General features: G+C 43.6%; 2 protein-coding genes and 1 non-coding gene across 3 annotated transcripts; all 3 read right to left on the bottom strand.

The window, feature by feature from the left end:
• Positions 1-2,281: 2,281 nt before the first annotated feature.
• LOC109469404 lies at positions 2,282-6,404 on the bottom strand. Its single transcript, XM_019767909.1, has 8 exons — positions 6,279-6,404; positions 5,836-5,949; positions 5,472-5,674; positions 4,563-4,737; positions 4,069-4,182; positions 3,583-3,741; positions 2,896-2,961; positions 2,282-2,480 (listed from the first exon to the last, which is right to left on the bottom strand). Exons 2-8 carry the CDS (start codon positions 5,924-5,926, stop codon positions 2,395-2,397), a joined length of 894 nt encoding a protein of 297 aa, XP_019623468.1. The 5' UTR covers positions 5,927-5,949; positions 6,279-6,404; the 3' UTR covers positions 2,282-2,394.
• A 5,057-nt stretch (positions 6,405-11,461) lies between these two features.
• LOC109469403 lies at positions 11,462-22,030 on the bottom strand. Its single transcript, XM_019767908.1, has 13 exons — positions 21,475-22,030; positions 19,253-19,455; positions 18,809-18,917; positions 18,310-18,423; positions 17,600-17,799; positions 17,003-17,177; positions 16,439-16,537; positions 15,851-16,009; positions 14,742-14,858; positions 13,649-13,780; positions 13,086-13,199; positions 12,482-12,732; positions 11,462-12,215 (listed from the first exon to the last, which is right to left on the bottom strand). The coding sequence occupies exons 1-13, from the start codon at positions 21,536-21,538 to the stop codon at positions 11,721-11,723; spliced, it is 2,232 nt and encodes a 743-aa protein (XP_019623467.1). The 5' UTR covers positions 21,539-22,030; the 3' UTR covers positions 11,462-11,720.
• Positions 14,027-14,100, bottom strand: Trnai-gau. The gene has a single exon. It is a non-coding gene; the product is annotated as a tRNA-Ile (tRNA).
• Positions 22,031-22,533: the final 503 nt, after the last annotated feature.

Here is a 22,533-nt window from a genome sequence, read left to right as displayed (position 1 = left end):
GCGGTTGGCATCCAAGTCACCTCTGCTAAACATATGATAATCTTATCAGTGGCAACCATAGTTGGCCATAGTTTTGGAAGAAAGCCAAACAGGCGACCTCAAACTGAGTATAAAGCATGTCGCCTTTTCGTTAGCTAGTACAGCAATGAATGTGGCTTCGTTCCCGTACCACACACAGGGGTACCTCAGGGGCTACACCCTCGATCGCGATATTGTGTTGTGTTCTCATATTCTCAGTTTACTTATAAGGCAAGGAGGTCTACGCTACTCAAACACGGGGCAGCTGGCTTAACGCCCCATCGAAAAGGACAAGACAAACAGCTATTCAAAAGCCGGTCGAAAAGTTTCATGGCTCATTGCATGCAACTTTTAACTTGTTTGTGGAAAACTCAATCGCTCATATCGGAAACAGTGCCATCATCGACACATCATCTTGCCTCCGCCCCTTAAAAATTGTCACATAAAATATACTCGTATCTCGTATCTGAACCAGTTTCTTGTCCCCTACCTGGATTATCTGTACATGTTGTTGATAGAGTTCCAGGTCTGTATCCACTGTTTCCTCTTCACGGGGTTAGTAGTTGCCATGGGGATGTAGGTCAACCCCACATCTAAGATCTTCCCGCTCACGTGGCGATGTGAGAGCAGACATTTCAGACCCGAACATACCGTAGGTACTCCCGCCAGGAACTTCTCCTTCGTCATGGACTTCAAAAATGTATAAATGTTCTCAGTTATATTCTCGGGTCTCTGGGTTTCTCCGTAGCAACATGTGCCCGGTGTATCTGACTCTTTGGTCGTTTTTGCCGCCGGGTGTGTCGGAGTTTGTTTTGCGCCCCAGCTTTCCAAGCCGGTGAAACCACGAAAAAGTCCGGTGGCGAACTGGTAAGCCATCGTACAGTTCGATTTCGATTTTTTCACGAAAAATAATAACATACGATCACACTGAATATACGTGACGCTAAGCGCTACGATTCAGCAGTGTTGTAGGTTACGAAAGAGATATAACTCTGTTCTATGTTCACTTTTTGTGACGTCAGAAAAATTCCATTGGAACGTCGCAATAACCTGAGAATCTGAAAACCTGTTCTAGAACTACGGCCTTGAAGAGATGTTCTCCCATATGATGGTACATGTTGATTGTATGATGAATTTCATCCTAAGCTATAGCTAGGGACTTCTATCGCATTGTTGTATTATATAAATCAAATAGGAAAGATCGAAGGAAAGAACTAGTACTTTTAAACAGCCTTGTCGTGTGGAAATACGAGTAGCACCACTAATTACGAAGGTGGCGATGGATCACAAGTAACAGTCTATATTAGAGTTGAAATTTTACCTGCCATTCTTGCATCTTATATTACGGAAGTGTCAGTGGCGTTCCTATCTCTAGTAACACAGTGAGAGTTACAGACTTGCTTTTAACAACAGAAATATCATACACATAATACAGTAATGCTGTATTTCAATACTTACGGGGCGGTAAGTAACAAATGCCGTTAGCTAGTTCTAGATCTATAGAAATTCAAATGAGAGAAAACACCCCTTTTCACAAGTATATGTCAAGTCTACGATAATATCATATCTATATCTATTTATACATATATATATCATATATATATCTGCTTAAGGTAAACATCTCGATTTATGTTCCTGATTTCCGGTGGGTCATCCTATTTTCTTTAGAGTATCATATATAATTCATATTATTCTCTGATATCACATACAACTCCAAACACTACATGTATAGGATTTGGTGATATTATTTGTAGTGTTCTCGATATGTAAAACCCCCATGTATACTGTACTGTCCTATAGTACTAATATAAGTACTACTGACCTATTTAACGATATTATTAAGCTTAGTACGCACCAATTTACTTGCGATATTGTTCCACTCATTTAGTATAAAGTACTCACTTACAATGTATTTAGTTATTTAGTTTTATTTTAGTTATTATGTTATCTGTTTTTAACACTAGCATACAATTCAGCGCTACTTACTTAGTTGCGCTGCCACATGCTAGAGATTGTACTCATCGATCAATCAATAAACAATTATCATTATCATTATACTGTCCCTAACCTCTAACCCGGCCCCTGCACTAACAGATGTTTTGCATAAATGTAACAGTTATATGTATATGTACTTGCATAGGTACAATCATGTATATGATTGTAATCTTGTGACCTGTGCTTAGCCCAGTGGGGCAAAAATGTACAATAAAAGTCTTCGTTCATTCATTCATTCATAAACCTCACTGCATCACCATCTGTCCGTTCTATCCTGTGTTTAACATATATGAAACACAACATTATCGTAATATTTGCCTGAGTCCCTATATTCTGACTCTGGCGGTAGTGGACCCGTCCACTGACGTCATGCCAGGCGCTTCAGAAGTGAAACAGAGCGGCCAGGATACACGCTGTGGCGAGACACATCAGTGACGTCATGGAACTCACACCAAGGCCCACCGCACCTGACGCACAAGAAGAAAAAAATCATGAGTTTTCAATTTCAATTTATTTATTTAACCAGTAATTACAACTCAGGCCATTTTGGCCTGCTTTTCAGGTAATCCTGCATGGATACACATAAAAATACACACACAAATACACAGTACATAAACTATTACTAATTACAACATCCTAAACATCAACAGTGTCAAGTCCTGCACCTAATGAACTGTTTAAAAATATTTTAAGTTTTATTTTAAGTTTTTATTTTAAGTTTTTATTGTACTGTATACTGTATATGTTTTTATTGTACTGTATATGTTGTATTCATGGCGTGCTTGTTCATTTCTGTTCTATCTATCTATGTAAGACGGACCGATGCATTGTATGAGATACATTGTCATTTTTTATTAAAACGGCAAAAACATAAATACATACACGATGACGTCACACTCAAGTTGTTTTGTGTTGTGTACATTGTCATTGTCGATGCTTGTTGCTTTCCTATCGTGTAACAAGCAAACAAACAAAAACAACTATAACAAGTGATGATTTACTGCATTAGCATTTTTTCTGGTTTATCACGAAAGTTAAGTTTCAGACAGTAAAGAGACTCTTTTTACACAACCAAGTCTTTTATTCAGCCGACGTTTCGGTGACCGTCTGTCACCTTCCTCAGGGCGATTCTGACTGGTTCACATTGCACGAAACGTCGGCTGCAGAGACTTGGTTGTGTAAGAAGAGTCACTTTACTCAGTGACTTACCAACCCGATGAAACTATTCACGGAAGTTAAGTTTCAGTAATGTTAAAGTTAAAACTTTTGGTCCAACATAAAAAATTCTCTCACCTAGAGCTTTCGACCAGTTACTCTGGTCTTCCTCAGTAGACTGACTCAGTGAGGCTTGTCATGTGGCTTCTTTAAAGTGTGACGTCAACACTGGGCCAAAGAAGCCACGTGGCAAGCCTCACTGGGTCAGTCTACTGAGGAAGACCAGAGTGACTGGTCGAAAGCTCTAGGTGAGAGAACTTCTTTGTGTTGGACCAAAAGTTTTAACTTTAAACATGTAACTACCAACACTGAAATTCCGTGATATGTTTCAGTAATGATACCCTCAGTGCTTACCTGATGAGGAAGACTCCAGGTTGACTTGAGCCAGCTTCATGGTCGTCTGCAGTACAGAGTCCGTGACCTTGGCCAGGAAGGTCAACTTCTCGTCAGTGATGCTGGTGACATTGTCACATGGTTTGTGGTAACACTGCCGCATGGTTCCTCGGTAATTAGCTGAGGGGGCAGTAACATAACGTATGACCACTCGAATGTGTTGGGCAATAACAGATCTAGAGTTGGCCAGAGTAGTTCGTCCTGATTTTTCGGTAGTTTATGGCCATGGATGGTATTTGTTTACGAATTTTCAGCGAAACACACTAGGATTCTCGACACGTGTGTTGGGTTCTTTATAAAGTACAGGGGGTTAACGGCTACGCCCTTTTCCGAAGCAAGGTTATCTCATAATGATTCTTAATGTGGGATAGTGCATGTTGACATAAAAAGTATGCAGCTGCCTAGTTAGCTTTCGGAGAAAAAAGCTCTCGAATGAAATCTACAAACCTGTGTCTGTCACAAAGATGCACCGGAAGTAGGGGTCTCGGACCCAGAATGCCAAGCAGTCGCTTCTGCCCAGGAATTCGTAGTACCTGTCAGTCGTCGGCTGATCTGGTTTGCCTATCAAAAACAAACAAAAACACGGCTATAGGAACCTTCTTAAAAGTCGTACAGCATAAAGCACGTGTTAGGTAGATAACATTATGGTGTGTTTGCAAAGTCGCAAGATTAACAGAAAGCATCATATCAGAATACATCGTATTGTCTACTCACTATCTACTGTACGAGCAGAGATTTAGGTTTTGGTTTATCTTTGACGTCTTTTCATGCGTTTCTATCAGTCTTTCTTTTTTTGTACCGGCATTTTTTTTCCCCAGCCAAACTTTACGATGGCGCGGATACCGCCTATTTAACCTGGCCAATTTCATACTGTCCAGTAGCCACTAAAAAGATCTGCTTAGAGATTTCGTAATACGCGTATTGTCTACAAGTTTCCGTACCAGACACTGGAACATTTATGTTCAAGGCGGGAGCGGCCACGGGAGATTTCGACCTGTCCTCCCAGGTCTGCTGAAACGCGGACACCATCGCAGTCTCGTCCGGCTTGTGGATCAAAAGCAGGAAACCTCCCGAGAAATTTAAGTCAACCAACTCTTGGTGAACACTTGGGAAAAACTGCAGGGAGTGTACACATTGATCCATTAGCGAGGACAATAATCATAACTTGCATATCAATGGTGGAATGATCATTCAGAAACACAGACAAACACACACACAGACATACGTACAGAGAGTAATATCTTCGCTCACGCGGAGGTGATTGAGCCATGTTACATTTGCTGGCAAACGAATGATATTTCATTCCCCATCCTATGGCCAAATTTTAGACCAGACTTTTTTCAAAATTCTACTTTATGGTAAATGGACAACGTTTTTTCGTGATATATGCGCCACTGTAAAAACCGAAAGGGGCGAGCATGTCACAACCGGGAATCGAACCCGAGTTGTCCGCTTGGCGGTCACCAACGCTAACCATTACACTAAAAGGTCGCACGACCATTTTAGCATGGTCAGTTAGCACTGTTACACTACTCCCCCTTTTCTTTCAAGAGTCGTCCTCGAATCTTCCGAGTCCGACATCCCTGGAGCTGCCACACTTATCCTCAGTGCCAGTACTCACAGGGCCCACATCGGGCGCCACTGTAAAAACCGAAAGGGCGAGCATGTCACAACCGGGAATCGAACCCGAGTTGTCCGCTTGGCGGTCACCAACGCTAACCATTACACTAAAAGGTCGCACGACGATTTAGCATGGTCAGTTAGCACTGTTACACTACTACCCCTTTTCTGATGAAGCTAGGGTCCTTGGGATGATAGAACATGACATAACTTAATATACGTATACGCACAAATGGGAACAATTGGGGTTCAGGAACTGTTTGGACGTTCGGCTGTGGGTCATAGTTCATGATGGTCTCCAACATGAAGATTCCCTGGAATTCTGCACCTCCTGAAGACTGGAGGAAGGGGAGGAGCCAGGAGCAGACAAAGTCGTCTGAACCCTGAGGTGTTTCACATGGGGTACCGATAGCAACATTTGCGGGGGGTGCATCTGAATTAAAAAGAAATAGGAAAATTCATATCATCACTATCTTTATACATATGATTTGGTGACGGAAAGTTACAAAATAATCATCATTTTCAGTTACTACTTTTCGTTTAACATTAAGCTTATGCCTATGCTGAAGAAGTGAATAATATGAATCAACAAACTTTCTTCGTGGTCAAACGCCACAAATATGGTGGTGAAGTTCTGCTCGTTAGATGACGTCATCACCCTGGCGATTTCCAACATGGCCGCCATACCGGATCCATCGTCATCAACACCTGAAAAAAACCACGGTTTCAAACAGATAGTCTAAAAGTAAGAATTTTCGTTCAAACGCGTTCATAGGCGAACGTTATTAAATTTTACTCTCCAAGGAGAGGTTTGAACTTTCAACTTGGCTTATTTTTTCTTTTCGTGTTTCTAGGCTTTTCTAATCGGTCTTTTTTTTGTACTGGTATCTTTTGTTGTGCCATGCAGCCCCCCAAAAAAGAAGGTCCAGTAAATTTAGGCCTAAAACATACCAAAAATAAGCAAAGCCCAAACATCTGCTTGGAGAGTACACAAAGAGGGGTTAGTGACAAATTTGGTGTACTTATTTGCCTGTTACCTGGAGAGTTGTACACGGTGTCGTAATGCGCCCCCACAGCCACGATCTTGTCGTCTGAAGTTCCGTTCAGTTTCCCGCGCTTCACGCCGATGATGTTAGTGCCAGCATTGCCCTATCGGTCGTTTGAGAACAAAATTCATGCAACATTAAACATATACCATGTTTCCTGGTGTTACAACTAACCTATTGTGCTCGTATCCTGTTTAGATAACTCTGGTAGAATTCCGATATATAGTTATCATTGTACACCTCCATGGTCTAGTGTCACTAGCCGTCGCGTTTTCGCGTTTCTTTACCTTGGTTGATACCGTGACAGCCTTTCAATGGCACGTAGCACAGCGAAAACAAACAATTCATACAACAGTACAACAGTACTGTCGACAAGCACATGTATTCATACATGGCTAAAGGCCTTTAACTTTTATTTCATTTTTCTGAACGGTTGAAGTACGATAAGACAGATCTTATAAACTAAGTTCACCGTAGATTTGCAGTTTACCTTGAAAAAGCATTCAAAGGACGATCCAGCTATTCTTTTCATGTTCATCTAACAACAATAAAAACATATAAGCTAAACCGATTAACACTTAGGCAATGTTGATTTGATTATATGGATGACATCCGCGCGCAGATGAATTTTCGGCCGTTCAACCATACTGTAAATCGTACAAGACAGTTGCAAAATGAGCAAATATATAATGATCAGTTGCATATTGGAATATTGGAAAACAATACCAATTTCGTAGGAAACCAACACAAACGAAAAATATGATAATGTAAAGAAATAAAGACTAGATTATTCGCCATACCATACTCTGTGTCATTTGTTTAACCTTCATAATCACGTAGATTTCCTAATGAAAGCAACTTGTTTTTTGCCAAACTTTTTTTTATTCGCACGCTCGCATCAGTTTTGGGGTTCCCAGAGGATGCCATCCATATAATCAAATCAACATGGCCTTACTTATCAAAACTTACACTGACGCTTCCGCTAGGCGCGGTGAAGTTTTGCTCTGTGACCTCCAGACCGTACTGTCTGAACGTGGAGATGATGTGGTCCCGAGCCGCCGCCTTGCCCGAGGGGTTGGTTTCGTGATGCCGGTTGACCCCGAAAGGTCCTTCCAGGGATTGCCTCAGATTTTCCACGGAAACGTCATACATGGTCGCAGCACCTATCACAAAACACAGGGTCTGACAACATGCGACTAAAGGCGACGATTTCAACAATGGTAGCGTCTTCATCCCACATGCTATAAAGCACTGGATGCTGACGGGGTAAAATAACAAGAAACATAAAGCACAAGAGTTCTATGATCTCATACCTTCGCCAGATGATGTTAACATTTACGACTGACGAATCGTACATGTCTCTCATTGATTATGCAAATAAGATACTCATTTGCATGCATTATGTTTGTATCAGTGTATCATATTCTCCATCCAAAGGAACAAAGAAAGCTATTCTAGCATGTCCTCATAAATTATACAAATTAGGTCCTGATTTGAAAAAGGTATGTTTAATGCTCTTCACCTCCAACTAACTTCCGTTGTAGTACCATAAGAAGCCCACAGGGTGTCCAAAATCTAATAATTTTGAGATCTCGTCAAAACTTGGCCACCTACAAAGTTTCATGACAATCCATCCATAGTTAATCGAGTTGTCCCTTGGTACTCGCATAAGCCGCTACCAAAAACATAACATTCTTGGCGAAGGTAAAATGTTAGATTTGATTATAAGCCCCTTTGTGTAGCCTACGACCTGAGGACGGTTCCAATCAAATCATTCACGGGGGCCCAGGCGTTATACTAGCTATCTCAGTACTGGCAAAATAACATGTCAGGAAGTTAGAAGTAAGAAGACCATATCTGTCTTGGAAGCTAGCATCTACCAGGCTTCGGGAGGCGGCTGGAAAGAGTACAAATCGGTTTTTTTAAAGATATTAAACATGCCGAGGGAGTTGGTCTGTTAGAGAGTACATTTTGCCACAGATCAACTCCCTTGGCATGTTATTGCTTTATTTGGCCGATTTCTACTCTTTCCATCCGCCTCCCGAAGCCTGGTAGAGGCTACTTAGAAATACCTCCATGGAAATACATAAGTGGCATCGGTGAATATTAACCGTTTTTACAAGTTGCGAAGGGCCATATATCCATATATAAGTCCTTTCCAAAGGCGACACCAAACTACGATAACATGGCATTGTAACTCAACTGTAACTAACTGTTGACAACATGGGGGAAAAAGTTAAAATCCCCTCCCTTCCCCATGTTGTTCACAGGCAGGAAGTCGCCAGAACTGTGCCCTACGCGTTTGGGGGGACGTTTTTGTACTTTGGGGGCGGATCCCATAGACAACACAACTAACGTCGTTACGGCTGATATACTGAACATTAATAGCTATGAAACAGTTGTATATAATCATGATATGAGACAAGGACTGTTACGTTAGCTATCGCTAGATTTACACACGTTTTCTACCCGGAAGTTTTAACCGTTGGTGGCGTTACAACAGAGAATACTAGTGCTAACAGCTAGGAACACCACACACCACACAGTCACACTCTGAGTAGGTAAAAAATCTTACCACTTTGTAGCCAGAGCGCAAAGAACAACAAAGGTAGTCCGAAATGGATCGCCATGTTTTCCAAACGTGTTTCAAGTCGCGACCGCCGGTACGGTGTCTAGATACTAGCTGTCTACACTACTGACAACCAGTCTGTCTGCACAACGAGAGTTCACGGTTCAGCAGCGATGATATGAAGGAAATCATGTGTATGACGAAGTCAACAAGCGACAAGCACGCACTTCCTGTATACGAGGAAACGGCGTTCATGTTTATTCATCGCATGTTTCACTAGTTTACAGGCGACTTGCAACGTAAACCCCTATGGACAAAGCGGGGGGGGGGGAAGTGCGAGTGATATGAAGACTTAGCAAGGACATTCTGAGGTAACACAGATTGCATCGAAGGGGGAAGAACATGATAAAAACTGTGACCCAATTGTCGAAAATTGGTGACGCCCTGGGGGAACACATTTTTACAGAGACATGTTGCTGGCATGCTCTCATGACGTCAATTCACGGAACTTCCAGATCTGATAGCACAGTCTCGGGGGCTCAAGCCGTCTAGGGACCCATCAGAAACCTACACGAGTTAGCCCCCACCCCTACTAAAGACCATGTGACACCAAGGAGGTTTATACCAGTCTATGGGCCGATCAGCAAACCTTCACTCCTTCACGAGTTAGCCCCCATACCCCAATCAAAGACTCCCCTATAATAAACTCCTTGGTGACACACTGAAATGTAACAGGTCCTGTAAATAGTCAAACGTGATGTATTATTCAATGAACAAAGACGTTTTGGACCCAAATTTAACTCTTTTGATGTTAGGGAACATTGAATCTTGCAAATCATTCTTACAGCATGGACGATAGGCCACCGCGTTTTTGTTGGAATTGCTGTTAAAAGTAACTGAACACACGTACACTGTGCACTCCGTACAAGATTGCCGAGAATCAAAGCGTACGCTGAACCAAGGAGTTATGGCAGTTTTTGTTGTCTCGGCGAGCGTGACGGCCGATTCAGCCCTGAACCCGGCACCACGGATCACAAGTAACGTTCTTTCGAGAAGCATACAAGACATCGTGACTACATACAATTGAAAGTTCTGAATGTTTGCTTTTGTTTGCTTCTCAAATGAACCATCCCGGAGTGAGTGGTGCCAAGTTCTGAATCAGCTCGCCGTGATGTCGCAGGCAGAATTTTTTTTAAATCGGATTAATTTAACTGGCTTTAGAAATTATAGCCTCTACCAGGCTTCGGGAGACCTCTTGTGCGGCAAAATGTACTCTCTAGTGGACCAACTCCATCGGCATGTTATCTCTTTATCATTGACCGATCTCTACTCTTTCCAGCCGCCTCCCGAAGCCTGGTAGAGGCTAGGAAGATTAGAAATCAAGAACAGGAAGGATGATTTGCAAAAGCGAGTGTGGGAAACTGTTCTCTCTAGCGGACCAACTCCCTTGGCATGTTATCTCTATTTGGCCAGTTTTTTTTTAAATCTTTCCAGCCGCCTCCCGAAGCCTGGTAGAGACTAAGAAAGCCTGGTTCAGAATCACAGCTACTCTACATTACTGGAGTCCAGCCTTGTTAGCTTTAGTCCGCTCCCCAAATTGTTGGCTGGGGAGCGGATTTTGGGGAGCTCCAAGGCTGGACTCCAGGCTAACTCTGCATAACATATTCAGTGGGCGTGGCCAAGTTTCAGACATGGCAAAGTCCATTCGTCGAGTCGGCTCCGAACCAGGTTGATACACGAAATCGTCACCTGTCGAGGCCCTGTGTACTACAGAAATTATCAGTATTTATCTTAAAATAGCACAAGTATACGTGTAACCTGTAGGATTAACGTTGACGGAAACAGCGGCAGCTCAGTATTTGACTTCAAGCCTGGGAGTCGTTTCAATATAAGCTAATAATCATGCATGGGAGAACGCCTCTTGCACGAACTAGCGATAGTCTCACCTGTTGACGAGGACGACACCAGGCCGGCCAGTACAGCGATGACTGATATAGACAATGTCATGAACACAGACATCACGATAAAGTAAAGACAGCTTCCGTAGGTAGCTAGTCCAAACCGCTTCCTTATAACTTTCACGTCGTTCTTGTGTTGAATCCGAACGCTGGGATACTCACCAATGGAATGGAGGGATATGGAGGGGGATATGACATAAATACTATCAGTGACCAACTAATAGGTTTTTAGTATGGGGAGGTCAAAGTACAATTAGCCCGAGAAATGAAAGGGTCGTGCCCTACTTAAAGCTGTGTGGGACTGTGATTGATTTATGTTTAGGTCACCAGGAAGGGCCATATACTGTGGGTGCATGCACGGTACAATCTCAGTTCTTCATATGAATGAAGCAATGCCTCTTTGTACAAGGAAACAGGGCATAGATACAATTGGGCCAGGAGCAAGGGTGGGGAATGCTGACGTAGTGGTAGTGGTAAGTGGGATCTAGAAACAACACAAGCCAAGGCTCCACGGCATGTAGAATGAAAGAAAATACGATGGCAGAAATATTACAACTACTAATAAGTTATTTTGGCTATATTAGACTACTAGTATTTCTATATCAATGGTAACCTCAACAAACACATAATAAACACAATTACGTTCATCGCCACTTGTGATTTTAATACAATTGACATATTTTCCACAGTTGATCGTTGATAATGATAATAATATCTTCAGTGTTAAGATATATTACCAAGGAAATCGCTTACCTGGGAAATATTCTTATGTTATGATTACAAATTGGCACAGTTAGGAAACTTGCAGAATTAAAACGATCTACGTTCATATTTTTGTATCTGGATATTGCCTTTCCTCTATAGTGTCGGTTAGGGGAGCTTTTCCTTAAAGACTTGGAGATATCTTCAAGACATCCGGCCAAGTTGGATGGGTGTGCTCCTAGCGGGGGATGAGTGTGCGTCCTCGAAAGGTTCCTGAATGATGGCTTCCCTGTCCCCCTGTATGATGGCTTCCTGCTCAGCGTTCTTCCGCTGTCTACGCTTGTAGATCACTACCCCGACCACGATGCAGGCTAGTAAAACCCCGCAGGCAACGGCGATCCACACCGCCTTGCTCTTCCCCGCGGGGACCACGCAAACCCGCCCGGGGTTGTCGCCACGAGCGGCCGACTGGTCCTCGTACCCGTCCCGGCACTGGCAGGTAAAGGATCCCACCGTGTTCGTACACGACGCCTTGTCCGAACAGTCGTTGTGCTGGGGGGCGGCACACTCGTCCATGTCCGTCACATCGAACAGGTTCAAGTCGATGTTCAATTCTGTCCCGTTCTTATATTCCAGAGCTTCACGGAACGCCGCTATAACCTCCTCCTGACCTTCCTCTGCTGACTGCAAGATGTGGACCTGTAAGGGATGAATGGACACTCACTCTAGTACTTGGAACTGAACTGAACTGAAAGAGCCACATGCAATCATTATAAATTGGCTTATCGTTTGAACAGTGGAAGAGAGAGGGAGAGAGAGAGAGGGAGGGAGAAAGAGACAGAGAGAGAGACGGAGAGAGAGGCAGAGAGAGAATGAAACAGAGAGAGAGAGACAGACAGAGACAGACAGAGAGACAGACAAGAAAAGAACTAGAATACCAAGTAAAGAAGGCTTAAGTAACAAACCTTCAGGTCAGTAATCACACTCCCCGCCCGGAAGCCCAGGACTGTGGCTCCCTGGAAGACCTCCGAGATGTTAGAAATCCGGAAGAGATCCTGGACGGTGTCCGTCACCTCGGCGGCCAGGGCCACGTACTCCGTACTCTGGTTCTTCCTCAGGGCGTCTGAGAACGGGCGGGACTTGAGGCGGATGGATAACTTGTACGTCCGACTGGCCTCGCACTTCCCACGGTAACCCTTGAACCCAGGCTTGCACTCTGTACAAGACAACGATAATCTACTTATTAAAATATGGTTAAAGATATACACTCTAGCCCAATACAGACAGAGCTAAGTCCGTGATTATATCATATAATACAAATCGCAAAACACATTTCTAAACCAATACAGAAAATCATGTTCTATTCAAAATGTTAATCTTAATGATCTTTACATGTACTACTGCCATCCCAGGGTCGGTCAAACGTAGCTAGTTTGCTGGGTCTAGCTACGTCACATTCGGAAAGAATAGTCAAAGTGTCGTCGTTTATCTCGTGACTTCCCTTTATTGTGTAAGCTAAAATATGGATCTTTATTATCTGAAGATTGTAATTAAAAGCAAGTATTTTACCTACTGCACAGGATCCACAGCTGAGCTGGCATGAATCCAGCATCCATGTGGGGTTAGTTTCACACTCCCCGTCAGACGCCCAGGCCGGGCACAGAGCGTTGTCGTCTTTACAACCTTGGGGAAACACAAAGGTTAGATACACCGTCGTTTGCACGACAATACAACTGCCAGGATCTTCGTTTTCTGTTGAAAATCTTAACAAAAACACGTACTAATTTTCGAAAGGATGTATTACTCAGGCATGTATTTCGTACGTCTTTCTTGTGGTGCGCGTTTTTCTCTGTTCGCATCGCAGTACGTATAAGTCATAATAAAAGATATAGAAAGACGTGGAAAAACATTCGGATCCATTCACATCTGCTTGGAGATTGGCACTGTAAAGAGATGGCATGGGCTTCCACGTACTTTTGACCAACAATTGAAGTGACTGTTAGTATAAGATCAAGCGTTAAAACTTGAAGCATTCGTCAAATCGGAAATTTTACATAAATTTTGCGTTTGGAAATGTCCTATTATCAGATCGTTTTGGCCACGCCATATGTGAGATATGGAATTATATTTACCCGTTGGTGTTGTTGGCACTTCGCAGGCGTTACAGCTCAGGCGGCAGGCCACCATCATGTACCGGGGATTCTGGTCACACTCCCCGTCAGCCGCCCAGTCCTCACACCGGTGGTAGTAGTCCATACAGAAATCTGAGCAAAACAACAACCAGGTCTCGGGATGTAGTTAGAAATTAAACTGTTCTCCAACTCAGAAAAAAAATGGACTCATCGGAATTATCGTCTGGTCTTCACCAGCTATCTGACCCAAGTGCTGTAGACACATGATTTTTCCCACTTGTGAGGTCAGCACTGAGTCAAAGTCGGTACCGCCTCCCGTATGTGGATTTCCACCTTGCTTAAAAAGCGCAACTTGAAGTCGTAAAAAAACATATATATTGGCCAGCACGGGGGTCGAACCCGCGACCTTCGCGTTATCAGCACGACGCTCTAACCAACTGAGCTAACCGGCCAGTACACCACATACAGCTCTAACTCTAGTCCAGAATTGGGATTACCAACCACCATACGGTATGTTATGAGCGGGTCGGTAGAACGTACTGTACCTGCGCCAAACCACGGTTTCTGTTGGGTATTTGGTCAGCTATGCATAAGAATTTTCTTCGTTGAATAAGATATCTTTTCCGACACAGCATTTGAAAACTTCAGACGGAATATCATACGGGAACACGACCTGAAGCAAACGGTACGTTCTGTAGAAGTGTTCTACATATTACACTCCGAATTTCGTGCAGGTTCAGTACGTTCTGTCAACGTGCTTATCAATTATGACGATATCACAAAACAATTATATACCACCGCGTCCAAAATGCTCCCTTACTTTCCCACTATCTACTACCACGAGAAAACAATTTTACTACTGAAATCAAAGAACCCACATATTATACGAGGAAGAAGTGGTTAAATTCGTCTTCCATTGCCTCAAAAGAAGAAGTCAAACCCAGCAAAACTAGTACCATGTAGAATGTAGTATAATTATGTACGTAGTCCCATTGTACCTTTGCATTTTCTTTTTTCATACATGTTGTTTGTACCTGCAATTAGCCCTCGGGCATTTATTTACAATAAACTAAACTATGTTATGTAGTTGTACCTTGTGCGCAGGTATCACAGCTCTTCCTGCACGCCCCCAGCATGTATCCCTCGTTCCGCCCGCACTCCCCGGCCGCCGCCCAGTCCGGACACTGGTCATGGTAGTCTAGACACAAGTCTGGTGGGAGGTACGGGTCATCATCAAATGTTGAACTTTCTTTCTTAATAAACAGTAATGTTGATTCGCTGAAATTCTATTCTTTTATACACAGAAACATAAAACTTCATAGTTACTTCCGTTAATCTCTAAGCAGATCATAAGGTGACCAGGCAGTATCCATTTAGCCTCTACCAGGCTTCGGAAGGCGGCTGGAAAGAGTAAAAAATCGGCCAAATAGAGAGATAGCATGCCAGGGGAGTTAGTCTGCTCCCGAGTGTAGCAAAATGTTCTCTCTAGCGGACCAACTCCCTCGCCGTGTTATCTCTCTATTTGACCGGCCGATTTCTACTCTTTCCAGCCGCGTCCCGAAGCCTGGTAGAGGCTAGTATCCATTGGCTAGATTAGTGTCCGGATCCATTACCCACCGAATGGACGCAGCTCTGGCCAATAGATACTGCTTTGCCACCGTACGATCTGCTTGGATATTAACTTCCGTAAGAGAGCGATATGTGCGTCTGAAAATAACCTATAAACATAAACACATATGTTGCATCTCGTCCCTCGGATAGGACGTTAAATGGAGGTCCCGTGTTTGGGAGAGCCACACCCCATGCACGTTAAAGAACCCACCGCACTTATCGATAAGAGTAGGGGATCTTCCCGGTGTGAGTGGTTCAAAACTTACAGTCCGGTCTTACGCAGCTTGTACATGTGCGCACATGTACAAAACTGGTGTGTTACGCCTGAAGCACGGTGCCTGAAGGCGGTTTACCGGTTATGCGAAACAAACAAAACAAACAAAATGGTGCCAGGATGCATTGTATGCCAGCCTTTTTAGCTTTAATACGTTCTCTCTTCCCCGCCAAAAAGACACATTTTCTATCCGCCTGTCATTTCAGTATTTGTTCAGAATATGTTTTGGCATGGGAGCGACAAAGCGTACTGCAGCCTAAAAGGCTGGCATCCAGGCTATGTGCAGAAAGGTGGCCTCCAGATACTACTAGTAGTACCTGCGGAGCAGGAGTCCATGTTGACCTGAGCAAGTCTTAGAGTCGTCTGCACCACGGCGTTCGTGACCTTGGCCAGGAAGGTCAACTTCTCGTCAGTGATGCTGGTGACGTTGTCACATGGGTTGTGGTAACACTGCCGCATAGTTCCTCGGTAATTAGCTGAAATTCAATGGTTTAGTGGGGATGCATATGTTATGAGAATTCATTCTGACAGATCTGATATTATTTTGCGGCAACCATTCATGACAGTTCTAACACACGTAAACTATAGTCATTTTAGCGATGAATATATTTTCATGAATCATGGTCGAACAAAACACCTACAATGTATAATACTAGCACTATTCTGTGCCCTATAACGCTGTACTTTCTATCGGACTTAAGTATCTCAGAATAGCTGTGTGTATGAATGATTATGTTGACCGTAAAACTATTGCGATTTATTTTAGCTTGTGTAGCAAATGTTTAATGCTTTATTGTCAATTTCTGTGATATCACTTCATCAATTCAGCCTTCGGGCTGATGCGACTGTTGTGATATACATGTAGCTATATAGTTGACGTCATAAAAGGGAGGGAAGTTACTAACCTGTATCTGTCAAAGACACACATCGGAAGTACGGGGCTTTTGCCCAAAACGGCAGACAGTCACTTGGCCCGAAGATGTAAGAGCCAGCTGCTGCTCTGCCTAAGAAATAGATTCAACCTCAGCTTAGTAATTACAATCTACACGAAATACCACTAACGGTTGTAGACACAATCTTTTTTGCAATAACATTAACAATACTCTCAACCAAACTCAGTACAATTCATTCATGACGTTTGTAGCACTGTAAATTGTTCTTTGACATTAAAAAGTAGATCCGGGAAAAGATTATGATTTTAACCCTAGCCTGAGTGACATCCTATCTAGTTTGCCAGTGTTCCCGTAGACTAAATAGGATGTCACCCAGGTAATGGTAATTTTAGCAGTGCCGGTATAGGATATTGGGATATTTGTTCGTTTCGACAATTTTGACTGGAGTACTGCTTCTCGCCGATATATGTAGCCATAGTAGCGAAATCCCAATATCCTATGTGTTACCAACCTGAATAAATCATTTTCAGAAGTGCCGGTATATGTAAAATCCGCTAAGAACAGAGTTTGGGGTACCTTCCGATTGTACCGTGACGTCCAGTAACTTGGCCGCGGCGGGTTCCTGTGTGGTCTCCGCCCATGTCTGCTGTAACGCCGTCACCAGCTCTGCCTCGTCAGGCTTGTGGATCAACATGAGGAAGTTTCCCGACATGTTGGCGGTTGTGGAGTCAAGGTACGCGTTTGGGTACATCTACAAAGGACAACAAAACCACTAGCGAGTTAGCAACAAACTGCAGCGTACCGACTCGCGTGATTGGTAACTTCTAGGCAGCTGCACAGTTACTGGTATAAATAAATGAAGTTCTCTCACCTACAGTTTTCGACCAGTCCCTCTTTTCTTCCTCAGTAGACTGACCCATTAAGGCTTGTCACTGTACTCGCGACGGGGACCGACATCGTCTACCAGATACCTTTCACCCAGTGTTGACGCCACACTTCAAAGAAGCCACGTGACAAGTCTCACTGGGTCAGTCTACTGAGGACGACCAGAGTGACTGGTCGAAAGCTCTAGGTGAGTGAATTTTTTGTGTTGGACCAAGTTTTAAGTCTAAACATGTAACTACCAACAGAGATGAGCTTTCATGTTAGTAAAATGAATTAATATTTTCGTACCACTTGGAATCTTTCAGGAAAGTATTGCACGTATGTCCGCGGGTCATAGTTCATGATGGTCTCCAACATGAAGATTCCCTGGAATTCTGGACCTCCTGAAGACTGGAGGAAGGGGAGGAGCCAGGAGCAGACAAAGTCGTCCGACCCGAGCTTGGTCTGACAGGGGTTGATGGAGACGTCAAGGGGGGAGACACCGTGAACTGAGGAGAGAACAAGTAGACAGTTTTTATTATCAGGGGTGCCAGAGTATACAGTACTCTCCAAGCAGAGATTTGGGTTTGGGGTTATTTTTAGCGTTTTTAGGCTTTTTTTATCGGGGTTTTTCGTTTGCACTGAATTTTTTCCCCCCATCAAACCCGAAAAAAATTCAGTGCAAAAGAGAAACCCCGATAAAAAGGCTAAAAACACGCTAAGAATAACCCCAAACCCAAACCTATGCTTGGAGAGTAAGTATACAGTGCAATTTTAAGGGATACAGTACAATCGTATTAGTATACAGTGCAACTTTACGGAATGTAGAGGCAATGGTATTAGTATATAGTTCAATTTTACGGAATACAGTGCAATCGTATATTAGTATACAGTGCAATTTTACTAGTATTACAACGGTACATTATGTGTTTGTTTGTTTGTTTGTTTGTTTTTCAAGACTACATATCTTAAAAGAGTCAAAGGCCTTCAAACTATCGACAAATCAAGTAAGAACAAACCTTCGCTCTTGTCGAACGCCACAAATATGGTGGTGTAATTCTGTTGACTACATGACGTCATCACCCTGACGATCTCTAGCAAGGCCGCCATTCCGGATCCGTCATCATTAACACCTGAAACACGGGCATGGTTATCTCCAAGCAGATACTGGGTGTAACGTTTCCCGTTCTTCCCTATCCTTTACAATATCTGATTGGAGTCGTTTAGAATATCTACACACATGCACGTTCCATATTTCTAACTTTTTCACGACAAAACGGATGTGGTAGAAACCCTCAAAGCTATTAAAGGGTGCCTTACATGACAGACGATGTCTAGAATACTTCTGGAATAGCGGCATGTATTTTTTAGAGGGGGGCGCTGATACGCCATTTTTTTACACGGGCTAAAGGGTTTCCAATGACCGCCATAGGGAGGTAAGCCGCATGGGGAGTTTGGCCACTCTCTCTCCGCAACATAACTCGGATGTCGATAGAAATAATTGCTGGTTTACGTTACCTGGAGAGTTGGACACGGTGTCGTAATGCGCCCCCACAGCCACAATCTTGTCGCCTGAAGTTCCGTTCAGTTTCCCGCGCTTCACGCCGATGATGTTGGTGCCTCTTTCCTGCAATTGTGCATGGTTAAATTTTTTCAACCCTTCGTCGTTTCTTCTAGCTACCTGCTTTATTAGCCTCCTTCTCAGACTTCTAGGGCGCGGCTTTACTTTCGGCGAGCGACCGTCTCTCCCCGGCAAAATTCCCTCGGCATAGCTGGCGTCGCTCACCGAAAAAAATAAAGCTGTACCCTAGAAGTCTGCGAAGGAGGCTACTGCTTTCCTAGGTTCTCTTCATGGATACAAATCGGAGAGAGAACCGCTAGGAGCGCTATTCAGTAAAGCCCTACTGTCAATCTCAAGAAAAAAATCCTTTGCCATGAATGACGTTTGCCAAGAATACTCACATCCAGGTTTCCCCCCGGCCCAGTGAAGTTCTGAACAGTAACTTCCAAGCCGTACTCTTCAAACACATCTTTGATGTGTGTCCTGGCCGCTGCCTTTCCTGAGGGGTTCGTTAGGTGGTGCCTGATGACGCCGAAAGGTCCTTGTAGAGAGTCCTTCAGAGCTCTCACCGAGACTTCAGGAATATCGGCGTGGACAACTCCAACTACAGTGTGAGAGACATTTTAGTGGCTGTTTTAGTGTTGACTTTGAAGTTAAAAAAAAAAAAACACTACTATATTTGGGAAAGTTTGGGAGCGAATGTGATATGTCTACTTCTCTATCGACAAACTATAACTGAAGTAGCTTTCATAGTAAACCGGCATTCGTTTGCAGTTCTCCCTTAAAACTTTGTGTTTTCATGTTTACCGGAGGAAAACGTTGTTTTTGCTCAGTTTCTTCCTCTTCTTCTCCAACAAAACAATAAGGTCAATGACCTGCACCAGACGTCTGTCACCATGGTAACTAGTGTTGGGTTACATCATGTTGCAATTTATAGTAGGAGGGATTTAGACTGCTGTCAAAATATATATGAATGCGTTAGAGCAGACCATATGCGAAAGTAAACATTATGCATTTGCTTTGCAAATGTTACCTTTCTAGTTTTTATTGTTTTTTATTGCTATTTTTTTGGTACCGTGTTCTGATGAGTTCCAAAATGTACAACACTGCAGCCAAAGTACGAGAGACTCCGAGAGATCATGCTCAAGATTATCATTCAGACACGACAAATGGGAAAAGCTGGAACAAAAAGCCAGTGGGATTCCTGCACTAGAGGAGTTGTTTACTACAACAGTAGCGGTAGCAGTCTGCAGATGTCGGGGGGAAGTCAGGCCGGATGTCCCGTGACTGACGGGAGTCTGCCACCTGATTAGTACGCTGGCTTATCTCCAAGCATATGTTTGGAAGGGTAAACCACTATATGTCTGCCTGTAATATTTTGTCAACACGGTACTCTGCGCTGAAAAACGGACAGTAGAAAGATATAGGAAGATGGGATGATTCTTTAGCCTCTACCAGGCTTCGGGAGCGGCTGGAAAGAGTAGAGAGATAGCGTGCCAGAGTGCGGAAAACATAGCCTGGGTACCATCCGGATTTTGGCTTCGCAACGTTTTTCGAGCGGCAAATGTACTCTCAAGCGAACCAACTCCCCTGGCATGTTATCTCTCTATTTGGCCAAATGTTTCCAACCGCCCCCCGAAGCCTGGTAGAGACTATTATAATGATTCTTAATGTAAAGAAACACTCCACCGCCACGACTGAAAAATACATATCTTCTTGGTAACAGTAGGCCATGAATGATGCAAAACCCCGGCCCGTAGCGACTGTTTAATTTGGCTTGACAAAAAACAGGGGAACGTCGTTCATTATACCGGCTGAGTGAGCTGCAAATTACGCTGGAAAACGTGTCCAGAGAATTTGTTTCGCATCATTAGTGCTACCGACTGATGACATATCTTGACCTGTCCCTATCTTCTGTTCTGATCGCAAGTTTGCAAATCATTGAGAGGGCCCCCATAGAGCCTGTACGTGAAAAGACGGAGTGAGGAAAGTTTTGCCGTGCTTGTGCGAGGATCAGTCAACGCAGCTGGATCAACCCGGCTTTCAACACGGGACACCGGGGCCAGGACAGATGACCTCGAGCTTCATTCATGGACATGCTAGCATGGGGGAGGCGGATCATTTGCATCTTGCATTTAACTCATTTGCTGTTTTCTTAATTAAAGTACAGTTTGTTTGAGCCTTTAATTTGTTTATGCAAGAAAGACTAAGTCTACACAGTCTATTATAGCATTGCAAAAACAGGATTCTTCTAAAGATATTTATTTTTGCTTTGAAGAAAGTTGTATAAGTGGACGGGTCAGATAAGGGAAGATAAGAGATGTTTCTCTTCGGTGACGTGGTACATAAGTAGTTGGGTTTTTGTAAGCGACCACTGACTTTCTGTGCACGTTGTAGTGTCTGGGTCTGGTTAGTATTTACAAAAACCACCGGCACAGGATCATCTTTACGCCAAGGAACCGTTAGTTTATTCTCACCCCTCTATCTACTGATCTATCCCTGGAACCGGTCTTCCACACCTCCATTTTGTTTTGTCTGTCTTTCCAACGAAAAATATCTCTTTCAACTTGACAATGCATGAGAATTCCTCGCGTCTGAGTAGAGCATACAAAACGGGACTTACCTATTTGTATGGATATTGCAGACAAGGCAAAGACCGGCCACAGACTTCCAAACTGCCTCCCCATGGCTTGCTGCAGCGCCGTGCCTAATTTCTAACGCCCACGAGTTGCTTCCTCTCCTCTCTGTGCATAGTTCAGCGATGTTTGGACGTAAGCACGGTCACGTGAGCGCCCCCGAAAAAGTGGCCAAAGAAGCTCCTGAGGGACTGCAGCCACCGCCGATGTACCGTAGCCCTTTTGTCAGTGAAAATAGTTTCAAGAACTCCTTTGTTTGGTTCTATAGCGACTGTAAAGAGCTGAGTCGTGTTTGCGATTGCTCTGTGTAGAAAGGTCGATCGTCTTCAATGGCTGTTGGGCCTGGCAGCAAGCGAGGTGATGCCCATCTGGCCGTCAGTCAACATTTAGACACTTTTAGACAGTGTATGTCTCCAACTCAACCGTTAGTTGGCAAAGGGACAAGACTAGATGCGTAAGCAAGAAATGAGACGAACAGGAAGGCGACAGTCTTTTGGACGAGCGCTCTTTAAAATTTACTGAGAAATTCTAGACTGGGCCGTGTGCGTCCTTCGAGACTTTGGGCTAACTTGAGGGTACTGCGTCTCGGAATTTGTACTACTAGTACACAAAACAACCTAGAAAGTTTCTTTGTAGAGAGGCTCCTATGGTGAGAACCTTACGTAACTACAGTGCAAAAACATCTGAATTTTTCTTCCCGACTTTAAGCAAAGGTTACCCTCAAACTGTCAAAGTGTGCGTCTGTAAACCCCCTTGTTTGGCCCTACCAGGAGCTCACCAACATCTGTTTCAAATGCAGAGGGCAGACAAAGGGGCAATGGCCTGTTCGAGGGGAAGTTCGTTGTAGATGGGCGTATATCCAGGCCAACCGGTACTCACTAAGCAGAGATTTGGGTTTTGGCTTATTTTTGGCGATAAAAAAAAGCTAAGTTTTGGTAAAATACGCGTACGCCAAATAAGCCCAAACCCAAACCTCTGCTTGAAGAGTAGGTAACCGGTGCATCAGACGACCCTATCCGCAGCCTATCCCTGAATTGATGTTGTAT

Source organism: Branchiostoma belcheri, unplaced genomic scaffold (assembly GCF_001625305.1).
Source record: "Branchiostoma belcheri isolate BF01 breed outbred unplaced genomic scaffold, Haploidv18h27 scaffold201, whole genome shotgun sequence".
Taxonomy (NCBI): domain Eukaryota; kingdom Metazoa; phylum Chordata; class Leptocardii; order Amphioxiformes; family Branchiostomatidae; genus Branchiostoma; species Branchiostoma belcheri.
The sequence above is the reverse complement of the archived record's forward strand: the minus strand, read 5'-3'. Positions and strand labels throughout refer to the sequence as shown.

Coding starts and splice junctions, on each gene's coding strand:
- LOC109469404 (XM_019767909.1), bottom strand. CDS start 5,926: ATGGCGGCCATGTTGGAAATCGCCAGGGTGATGACGTCATCTAACGAG. Junction 3,742..4,068: donor CATCTTTGTGACAGACACAG/GTTTGTAGATTT, acceptor CTGCCCCCTCAG/CTAATTACCGAGGAACCATG. Junction 2,481..2,895: donor CTTGAGTGTGACGTCATCGT/GTATGTATTTAT, acceptor CTTGTGCGTCAG/GTGCGGTGGGCCTTGGTGTG.
- LOC109469403 (XM_019767908.1), bottom strand. CDS start 21,538: ATGGGGAGGCAGTTTGGAAGTCTGTGGCCGGTCTTTGCCTTGTCTGCA. Junction 13,781..14,741: donor CTGTGATACCTGCGCACAAG/GTACAACTACAT, acceptor TGTTTTGCTCAG/ATTTCTGTATGGACTACTAC. Junction 12,733..13,085: donor CTGTGGATCCTGTGCAGTAG/GTAAAATACTTG, acceptor TGTCTTGTACAG/AGTGCAAGCCTGGGTTCAAG.